The sequence below is a fragment of the Tupaia chinensis genome, unplaced genomic scaffold (assembly GCF_000334495.1).
Source record: "Tupaia chinensis unplaced genomic scaffold, TupChi_1.0 Scaffold000118_1, whole genome shotgun sequence".
NCBI classification, from domain to species: Eukaryota; Metazoa; Chordata; class Mammalia; order Scandentia; family Tupaiidae; genus Tupaia; species Tupaia belangeri.
This window is the reverse complement of record NW_006159584.1, coordinates 1,513,186-1,524,874: the sequence shown is the minus strand read 5'-3', so window position 1 is coordinate 1,524,874 and position 11,689 is coordinate 1,513,186. Positions and strand designations below refer to the sequence as shown.

Here is an 11,689-nt window from a genome sequence, read left to right as displayed (position 1 = left end):
AATGAAGGAGAGGGGATTGTGGCATGGCCTTCTCCCCTATGGGTGATTTTTCACTTTCTGTCTCTCTGGTGAGTACACACACCCTATAGCAAAAATCACTCTAAAAAAACAAATAAATAAAAGCCTTCAGGTTGGATCAGGGACAATGAAATGGTTGACAATGAGCAAAAACCAGGAGGCATGACAAATAGTGTAGAAGACAACATTAACAAGGAAGGGTAGCAGTTAATCCAGTCTCATGCTCATGCTGTGAGAGTCAAAGTTGGGGGGTTTTCAGAAGAATGATCTGGAAGGTGCAACAAGAAACAGGAAGTCTACTGTGAGTTTCATCACTTAAAAGGGATATAGGAGAAATTAGGCTTTTTATGGAGAGGCTGGTTTGGCTTAAGTAAGAAGGTGAAGGAAACACAGAAAAAACTTTAGAACACAGGGGACTTGGCTAGTGAGAGAAAATTAGTTTCAAGGGCACAGGGTTTGAATTATGCTTCTATGGTCAAGAATTTGTAAGCCTTGGAAATTCTTTCTTCTTTTTTATTTTTTTAAGAGAGATTTTTTTCCTGTAGGGTCATGTGCACTTGCTGGAGAGACAGACACAAAGCAAGAAGTCACTCCCCACAGGCTATGGCCATGCCATAATCCCTTGCTCTTTCATTCTCTTCTTGGGATATTGTGCCCACATGCACATGTGCCTGGCATGAGTTTCACACTACCAGGTCTGGGACTTGAACTGTGACCAGCCATGTGGGAGACCACCAACAGAACCATTACACCATCCTGGACAAATTAGAAGTGCAGACTCATTTTAGAATGGATTAAATCTTTAAGATTAATTGATTTTAAGATTACCAATTTTGTACAACAAAGAAAATTTTAAGATTGGCCCTTATGAGTTGTCCCTAAATCTAATCAAAATCATGACATTTTTCCTTTGTTAAAAGAAAAAAACCAGAGGCCGACATGAGGCGTGGTGGTTAAAAGTGCTAGATTCCCACATGGCTGACTACGGTTCAATTCCTGGACCTGATCTCTTGCTTTCTCACTTTCCCTTATACACACTCTCTCTTGGTCTCTATCTGGTCAAATTAAAAAAAGAATAATAACAAATGTAATTAAATAAATAATAATAATCATAAAAAACAGACAGTTTAACTTAGTACAGTTTAATTGAGCATTGAACAAATCTTAATGTGATTTGAATCAGGCAGTTTCCGGGACTGATTTCCAAATAACTTGGGGTAGCCTTATGGTCAACTTGATATTTTAAGTTCTGGAAAGGGAAAGTGATGTGAAAAATGAAAGTGAAAGAAGGAGGTTGAAATACAATTTGGATTGGTTACCTTCTGAAGTTTGTCAGCATTAACACAGTTTAAAAGGTAGAATACCTGTGACAGACTGAAGTCAGGTTGCTGGGATTGACTGTAACCTAGCAACCAACTAAAAAGCATCCTTATCTAAATGAGGTCAGGGTTATTTACAGAAACCAAGCAAGAGGACAGAGGCTTTTTCAATATTCTTGTCTATCTTTTAAGGTTTTACTAATTTATTGAAATTTATCTGCCTGGGATAAGTAAATATATGCACACTTTTAAATACTGTTAATTCTGGTACAGATAGAAGAGATTCAGCTATGCCTTTCTAGCCTAAAGCATTTCATCTGGACTGCTGAACAAAAGATCATTTATCAATTCCAAAGTTGAAAGAAAAGTGGTGTTTGAAGATCTCAAGTCTTCCCTTGTCATCTCCCAACATCCTTTTATTTTTGACAGGTATTTATATTCTTGTCACTCTAAATTTAGTTATGCTTCCAAATTTCAGGAATGCTACATTTGCAAATTATATATTATATTATATACTCTTTTTTGGGGGGGATGTTGAGTAAACTGAAATTTTTACTCAAATGAATTCATTTCATAGCAGAAATTATTTATCAGAATAAAGAGTGACAAAATAACACTACTTGACATAAATAAAACATATACTTTGCTTCATATTTAAATATATTCATAAATATTAACAGTTCGTTAAAGAGCTAACAATTTAACACCTCGAGTGTACACACAGATTTTTGGAAATATTGCCGTACTGAATTGAAAGCTTTAATTCTTGCTCTCAAGTAGTTTAATAACATAAATCAGAACTTGTTTGCTTAAGTTAGAAATGAAAAGATCATCTAAATCCATTGATTTTTATCTATATAATCCCTAAGGGCAAGTACTTTGTCTTAATGTCCTGTGAAATGTGTAGAATCATTCTGTGCTCATAAAGTGCACTCTAGCAGATGGTATTTGATAGCTGTGTTCGTCTGTAACATGAACAGAATATTAGTTTAGAGATTTGTTTTCTTTGTCAGAATTTCCATTTTCCAATGTCTAGGAACATTGCTCTCTTGATTGAATGCTTCTGTGTTCCTATTGGTGCTTCTAAAAAATCAGTAACTCAAATCCAGACGTGGTAAGTAATCTTATTGAGGCGACTAGACAAAATAGTTGCTTTGATTTTTAAAGGCATTATTAGTTCTTCAAGCAAAAATTAAAGGAAAGACTAGATTCAGTCTCAATCATGTTGTTAAATGCTTATCAGAAAAAAAAAGGCTAATTCCATTACTTGCTAGTTAACTGTGTTGGTCTATTATCATGTTTGTTAACAGAAATACCCAAGGCTGGATGATTTATAAAGATTAGGGATATTATTGATCATCATGCTGCTTAGAATGGAAACTCCAAAAAAGGAGAGATAAGCATGAGGTCAGCCTGTGTTACTATACCTCATCATGGCCAACAGAAGCAGGCAGGTCAGCGGGCACAGGGAGGAGAGAGACAGAGAGAGCGAGAAAGTAATTGGACTTCTCCCATTCTGTTTTTCTGTTCCATGCTCCCAGGGAACTGGGTGGGACAGCCACATCAAAGGCTGACCACTCTCTTTCAATCAACTGACTCACATGCCAATCATGTCTGGTAAGGTGCCCTGCCACATTGAAGGCGGGCCTTCCTCTCTCCAATTTATCACCACCTCCAAATGCTATTACATTAGGGACCAAATTTCAATACCATGAACTTTTGGAAGACAAACCATTATCTAAACCACTGCACTATCTAAAGTAAGCATCGTTCAGTGGTCTAACCTGGGTATTTAAATGGGCAAAGAAAACTGGGCACCTTGTCTTCCTCCTGCCAGTCCAACCTCCTTGTTGTTTCCAAGCTCACTAATCACACCACCTCTTGCCCTTTCCTCTGGCTGGGTCGTCTGCCTAGAATGTTTATCCCCACATAACTTTTCTCATTATTGACAAGTGTTTGCCAGAATTGCACATTTTCAGTGAGGCTATTCTGATCACTTCTATAAAAGTACAAGTTTTTACTCTGTTCTTTCCTGTATGCCCTTCCTGAATTAGTTTATATTTTAGTAATACTTAGAAGGATCTAAAAGCAATATATTTTAATTCATTGTTTTATTTATTCTTTCTGTCTCACTAAAATGTAGCCTGTACAAGGAGAGGATTTTTGTCTGTGCTCTTCACTGCTGAAGCCCCAGTTCTTAGCACAGTTTAAATGTTTGATAAATATGTATTGAATTAATGCATACTTTAATTTTTATTATTATTATCGTAGTTTTATATTAAACACTTTACCTGAGAGGACATGGTAAGGAGAAGGGCTGGAACCCAGGTGTCTGTGTTCAGAGCTTCCCCAGTAAGCTGCAGAACGAGCCCAAAGAAGATAATTACTACTGGGCTTTCCTCAGACATTGAAGAAAAGACTTGGATTTGACTAGATCTATCAAAAATAAAGACACAAGGGACCAGCAGTTAGCATAACGGCTATGTCACTGGACTCCTGTGTAGTCAACTGTGGTTTGAGTTCCGGAGTCAGTGGCTTAAACTCACGCTGGGCGTGTGTGCGTGCATGCCCAAGATCCCGAGAGGAGAATGGAGGAGAAGGGATTGCAGCATGGCCATCCCCCCTGGGGGGTGATTTCTCACTTTCTGTCTCTCTGTCTCTCTCTGTCTGTCTGACGAGCACACGCGCCCTATAGCAAAAACCTCTCCGAAAAAATAAATAAATAAAATAAAGACACAAATGTTTTTGCACTAAGGAGGAGTACTTTCTATCTGTTATATTATGGAAAAATAATGAATAAAACGATGCTCCTTTACTTCTCTTTTTGTTTTTAACTGCTGAAGGGCACATGTACTTAGAGAAAGAGAGAAAGAGAGCATCTCAACAGGGCACAATCCTGTCGTGATTCTTTTCCTTCCACCAGAATTTTGGACATGCATTCACATGAGCCGAGGGTGTTTTTCAAACTACCAGGCTGGGATTTGACTGCAGTGGGCCAAATGGGATCTGGCTCCCAGTTCACAGTGCCTAACCAGTTTGCTATGGGGCGTGCCCCACCTCCTATTCCAAAATGAAAATTACTGTTATCTCTAGATAAAAAAGGATGCCAATTTAGGGGCCAGCAGGTGGCTTGGTGATTAAGGTGTTAGACTTCCACATGGCCAACTGCAGTATGGGTCTAAGAGCTGACAGCTTGCTTTCTAATTATCTGCCATCCTATCTGTGTCTCTCTCTGGTAAGCACACATGCCTTATACCATTTTTAATAATAATAAAAAATAAAATTAAATAAATAATTATTTCTTTTGAGAAATAGATTTTTGCTATAGGGCACATGAGATTGCCAGAGAAACAGAATGCAAGAAATCACAAGAATGCAAGAAATCACTCCTCAGGGGAGATGACCATGCTGCAATTCCCTCTCCTCCATTCTCCTCTTGGGATCCTGGACATGGACACACACACACACACACACACACACACACCCAGTATGAGCTTCAAGTCTCTGGATCCAGGACTTGAACCGCAGTCAGTCACATGGAGTCCAGTACCTCACCAATATGTCACCTGCTTTTCTCTAAATAAAGAATTCTTTTAAAAAAGATGAATCTTTCTATTAAGTAAATTAGAAAGAAATCTAACTAATGGTGGCAGAAATATTAATATAATTGAAATCTTTTGCATTTTCTATTTACCAATGAAGTTACTATGAGGCTCAAATGAGACAAAGCATACACAATTTTATTATAATTCTTGACATATAATAAGCAGTTATTTTGAGATGCCTGATTAGATTCACGTATAGAAAGAATATTTTTAAATGCTTATAACAATATACTTATGGCACAAATGCATATATAATGAAATATTAATATTTAAATGATCATTGTTTCTGTTGATATGTCTAATTATTCCGTCTATACATTTTTAGCTTTGGACATTGGCAAAAAGATATATGTTGTATATACAGGTGCTAGTATCCATGTAATGGATAGATTTCCGAGCTCTGATGCAGATAGCATTGTTGCCCTTTGATTTTTTGACTAAGAAAGTATGAATGATCACTGATTACTACACCATTTGCCACAGATTTGAAACAAAAATAAAGGATCAGCAAAGAGGACAAAAGAAAGAACAGAAAAAAGATTTTTTTTCTAAATTCTTAGTTTTTAAAGTTTCCAGTATGGGCACAGGCTCACATAAGAATGAGGTAGACTGATCGGCCCTGTTACCTAGTGCTTAAGGGATCCAGATCCCACATGGTCCACCATGGTTCCAATCCCGGCACCTCAGTTTGAGAACATGTTGGAAGCATATGCATGCATGCTAAAGATTTGAAAGAATTGGGACCAACAGATGGTGCAATGGCTGCATCGCTGGACTCCCATATAGTTGACCGTGGTTTGGGTCCCAGACCCAGTGGCTTAAACTCACACCAGACATGTGTGTGTGTGTGCCCAAAATCCCAAGAGGAGAATGGAGAAGAAGGGATTGTGGCATGGCCCTCCCCCACCGGAGGTGCTTTCTCACTTTCTCTCTCTCTGGCAAGTACACACAACCTACAGCAAATTAGTCACGGGTGAGCAGTAGAAAAAAAATGAAAAAAAAAAAAAAAAAAAAAAAAAAAAAAGATTGGAAAGAATAGAAAAATGGAGCATAAGGGATTGCAGCATGAGAACATCCATGGCGGATGATATCTTCCCTGCTCCCCCCCCACACACACATACACCACCTCTTTCTCGTACATCCTTTGGCCATTAAGGGAAAAATAGAATGAAGTGGGCAAAATAATGACACTAACAATTCCTAAAAGCTTGAGATATTTAAATGGTCAAATGAAACTGAATTTTACATGGCACCTCGGGAATTGAAAGTAATTACCATAACAAACTAACAGCTTAAATAAGCAAAATGACAGAGCATGCACAGTACTGTTATCCCATAAAAAGAATAGTAAATATTTGGAAACTCTGGTACATTAAAGGTTTCAGTGTTAATCTGGATTTTTAATTGCTTGTACAAGACTATATTGTTTCAGAATGTATATATTCTTCTTGCTTTTATGAAAATGTAACATGACAAATTGGCTCTCAAAACAAAAAAAAATAATGACATGACAATGAACAAACAAAAAGAACTTGTTAATATCTGCAACAATATAACAAGTAAAAACAGACTGGAATAGGAAAAGCAACAGAAAAATCTTAGTGTAAGCTTTTAGTCATTCAGATACATGGTGCAGATGTTCTGTGTTTCTTAAAAAATTGACACAAGTGTCATTTGTAGTTTCATTTCTTTGTTTGCTAGTGCTTGCCTAACGAAAAAAAAGAAAACAAGACCAAAAAATCAGGCATCTACTACAAATACTGGATGAATTGTTAAAAATTATTTTGTTTCAGGGTCCAGCAGGTGACACACTGGTTAAGGTGCTGGACTCCCATGTAGTTGACTGCAATTTTGAGTCCCGGACCTGGCGACTTGAAACTCTCTCTGGGTGCATGTGCATGCGTGCCCAAAATCCCTAGAGGAGAATGTAGGAGAAGGGACTGTGGCATTGCCATCCCCCCGGGGGATGGTTTGTCACTTTCTGTTTCTCTCTCTGGTGAGTGCATGTGCCCTGTAGCAAAAATCTCTCTCAAAAAAAAAAAAAAAAAAAAAAAACAAAAACTATTCTTTCTTATTCTCTACTCTTAAGCTTCTATTATAATTAACTTCATGAAATTGAAATTTTAGATTAATACTTTAATACTTCAAAAATTTTGTTTCACATAGTTTATTTCCTTGTATTTTACTGTTTTTATTTTGTTTTATCTCTGTGTATGTGAGTGAGACACAGAAAAAATAAAATATCCCTTATTCCTCCCCAATAATCTTGGCTTTGGGAAAAAATGGTAATTCTGTAATTAAACCTGACTGTACTGAGGACATGAAGAAGCAGGGCTTCTAGTAGGATCGCCATTATAATCATCTATGAGGAAGTTGGTAGAGAAGGAGCTCAGATGTGGACAGACACAGCTTATGTTGGAGACAGAGTCAATGGGAAATGCTGATTGGGGAGCACAAGGGAGCAGTCAAGGCCACGTAGGAAGCCTAAAAAAATAGGCATATGCTACTGACTGAGATTGTGATGCAGGGAGAACTGTTATTGTTTGCCATTTATTTATTTATTTTATTTGAGGCAGACTGGAGTGGGAATAAGATCAGGAGTTGAGTGTTTTAACGTAGTAAATTGAGAATGCTTATTGTTCATCTAAGTGGGGATCCATGTAAGCAATTAGACAGAAGTCTGAAATCCAGAGGAAAAGCCTGGTCTGGAGTTTTGAGTACGAGAGCCTCCAGCGTGTAGGTAGGATTTAAAGCTGCACTGTTGGATGAGGTGATCCAGAGTGATGTTCACGAACAGACTTTTGAAGCAATTCAGTCTAAAGAAGTCACAAATTGGGAGAAATGAGCAAAGAAAATGTGATAATATAGTTGATCATGTGGAATTAAAAGTAAGAGATTCTGATAACACAGGAGCCATGTGAAAGAAGTACTTCTTGGAGGGGTCACTTTTCTAAAGTGCAGATTAAATAATCGTAGAATGTTTCCCCATGAGAATTGGCATGCAATACTGGCATACTCAGTAGCTTATCACTAACTGAATTGTTATTCACTTGTCCCTGACTCTGTAGTTTATGCCGTCAAAAGGAAACTTCTATTGTCTATCCATTGTGGGAGCTCAGAGGGGTATTCCTTGACCCAGGTTATGTAATCCATCTGAAACAAATCAAAGCTAACTGGTTGACCAGGAGATAATGGCTCTTTGGACGAGTGATTTCACACTCAGGTTCTATGGTTAAGACAACTGCCCCTTTCTTAGGTTCTGCCCACTCTAGGGACGTGCCCATTAGTGGAGAGACTGTTCTCTCTGCCAGTCCACTAACCTATAAATTACATTCTCCTAGCCCATTACCAGATGTGTCCCTTCTTGGGTCCACGTTTAGTGAGATCCCTTGTACATCTTTTATGTACCATCCTGATTTCTTTCTTTTATCTCTGTCTTCCATAAGGGCATTTATGCTAATCAGATGAAAATAACAACAACAAAAAAGATGAATTAGCTGTCTGTGAAGGTTAATCCCCAGAGTCTAGCCCCACAAAGCAAAGTGTATTTAATTATTTGGAGCAAGAGAAATCCAGAACATAAGTCAGAAGCTATAGGTTTTTGTCATCTCTGGCTTAGGTGAGGGAGAGAAGAAAACACCAATGAGAAAATGTTAATGTTGAAAGTTTTTAATATACTGGGTGTTCGTCAGTGTGCCTGGACATGTATTATTTCCATTGAAACTGATGGCATTTAACATGCATGTTGTTAAACTCTCATTTTATAAATGAAAAAAACTGAGAAATAATTATATCATGGGCAAGTGGAGCATGATTTTGAATTCAGGCTCTCTGGCTCCATACTCAGAATTCTTCACCAGAAAGTTTTACTGACTTGAATTATTATCTTGTATATTCTGAACAAAGAAAAAATAAATGTACCTTAAGTAATTTCTTGACACTGTAAATATTTATGTGGAATTTAGCAAATTTATTTGAATTATAGGATTAGACTTGAATAAAATTAAAGTAAAATTATATTTTAAATAAAAAGTAATTAAGTTCACTAAATTTAAGTTAAACAAGTAAACCTTGGAAAATCATTAGGTTTCTCTGCCAGGTAAGATGGTATGACTATGTATGCAGAAATACTGGGATCAGGTACAAATAAATTTTAAAAAATTTGTCAGAGCTCATGTATGCTTGGTGGAGAGTGACACAAAGAGAGAGAGAGAGAGAGAGAGAGAGAGAGAGAGAGAGAAAGTGAGAAAGCATGCTCTATGGGACATGGTCTTGCCGTGCACCCTCGTCCTCCATCTCTCCCTCCTTTGGGGATTGTGGGCACCTACACATGGACCCAGCTAGTGGGTTTGGGACTCACACCATGGGGCAGCCACCTGGGATCTAGCCTTTTTAACAACTAGGCTATGGGTTGGCTGTACAATATATTTTACATTTTGCCATTAGGCAGTCTTTCATTTTTATTCCTTAAAAGTATCATGGATAAATATATATTAGATGGTATAAAAGGAAATGCAAAAAAAAGAAAAGTATCATGAATATTCTGTCCTCGTTAGTTCCAAACTTCTATTGTATATTACTCTACTAAGTGGGAACCCTGTTATTTATTTGATAATTAGATTTTATATTTTCTCTTCTGAAGGCAACTGATCGAGAGGGAGACCCAATAACATATGCCATTGAGAATGGAGATCCTCAGCGAGTTTTTAATCTTTCAGAAACGTAAGTTAAGAATGACTTCTAATTTGATTTTTATTCTTTTTTCATGTCAAAGAGGGTACTGATAGTGAGCAAACAGCCTTTTAATCAGAGATTTCCAGCTGTTTGTAGTTTTCACATTTTTATATTAATAGGAGCTGGAAGAATAATTCTATACCTAAAAATTTTACCCAGGACACTATTTTAAACATTTTTATTAGGTAAAATCCACTGAGGCAGAAACATTTCATTTTCAGGCATAACTTGGGATTAATTAGATTCCTTTAAAATTGTCAGTTACTTAGGATGACACAGACATTTCTACAAAGAGTAACTTGGCATTAAACTACTCATTCAAAGGTAATCTTATAAGGCAAGGTGTGTTACAAATATACAGAAGATGCCACTAAAATCTGTCCTCCAACGATCGATTAACATAGGTATGTTCTTGAAAAGATACAACTAAAGCACGAAATGCATGTCCATGCTAATCTTCTTTGAGGTCTAGATCAGTGTCATTCTATTTCTCTGAACATATTTAGATAACACTTACCATAACTATTGAGAGAACTGTAACCAGGCATCAAAAGAAGGCAGTTAGGTTTCAAGAGAGATCATTTACTTGTCCCTCTCAATAGCAAAGTGGCCGTTCTGCTGTCACAACTGGTGGGCTGCTAGAGAGCTGTGTTAGTTCTGATATTTTCTATGTAATTGTGATAGGTGTTATTCCTTAAAAGAGTGGAAATATAAACTTAGCTTATGGTTATAAAACAGATACTTTGACAGAGTAGTTGAGTCACTGGTTCAGCGTCAGGACCATGTGGTACATAATGCAAGATCAAGAGAGCCATGTGTAGGTCCCGTGGTCTGCTGATGAACACCTGCAACCTTACATTGGATAGGATTTTACAACCATGAGTTAGTAATGTCTGGAAAACCATAACAAGAACAGTTTTTCTCAGAGTTTTATATTTCACACATGAATAAACTTCTATTAAAACAAAAAGCCTGAACTGCTTAGAATTTTATCCCAAGGGATGTCAAAATCATAAATCATCCACAATTTATAATTACCATTATAGAAAGAAAACATTTCATAGTAACACTTTAATCAAGACTGTGTAGTATTGGCACAAGAATAAATATATAGATCACTGGGATAGACTTCAAGAAATTCAGAAATAGTTATTAATATTTATAGTCAATTAATTTTTTAAAAAAGGGGCCAAGATGATCCAATCAAAAAGAATTTCCTATTCAACTAATGAACGTGGGCCAACAAAGAATGAAGTTGGTGCTCTATTTCATACTATTCCCAAAGCTAACCAAAGTTTGAACATAGACCTACCTATGAGAAAAAAAAATAAAGCTCAGAAGAAAAAACAAAAGTAAATCTTTATTATTTGAATTATGCAGTTTGTTTAGATACAAGACAAAAAGTATCTGGGGACTTTAAAATGTTTTTGAAAAATACACATTATGAAAAAATTATTCATACATTTCAAAATTTTTTGCACCAAAATACACTTGTACTGTCATTCAGTTTTATGCCCAAATTTTTCTAGTTCTTTATATAAATGATTATTACTTGATAAATTGGACTTTATCTGACAAAATGATAAATGTGTTTCAAGAGCATTATCCACAAAGCCAAAGGCAATCCACAGAAGAGAAAAGAACTATAAATACTGTAAATAATAAATGTGTATCTACAATACATAAAGAACTATTACAACTCAAAAAATAAAGAGAAATTACATCATTAAAAATGGCAAAGGTTTTTAGGAAATATTTCTTCAAAAATGACATACGAGTGGCCAGTAAGCACATGAAAATACAACATGGTCACTAATCATAAGGGAAATGCAAAGTAAAGCTATACAAAAATACTACTTCACATCACTTAGAATGGACATGATGAAAATCCTGCGGCTGTGCTCATATATGTGTTAGCCACACATGTATTTAAGTACCTCTGTTTGCATCTTTTTTATTTCCTCTTGGTCCCTTCCTCCTCCTCTTTGCTTTTTTTTTTTATTTTTTTTTATT

The 11,689-nt window shown here is 36.5% G+C and overlaps 1 protein-coding gene across 11 annotated transcripts in view; it reads left to right on the top strand.

Annotated features, from left to right (window-relative positions):
- Positions 1-11,689, top strand: part of PCDH15 (protocadherin related 15) — a 781,066-nt gene that overhangs the window by 498,975 nt on the left and 270,402 nt on the right. For 10 of the 11 annotated variants that reach the window (XM_027770259.1, XM_006144390.1, XM_006144387.1 and 7 more), the window contains one exon: positions 9,585-9,664. The exons of the other annotated variant lie outside the window; for it this stretch is intronic. In XM_027770259.1, the coding sequence (XP_027626060.1) occupies positions 9,585-9,664 (80 nt within the window). The remainder of the gene's footprint in view (positions 1-9,584; positions 9,665-11,689) is intronic. 11 annotated transcript variants of the gene reach the window in all.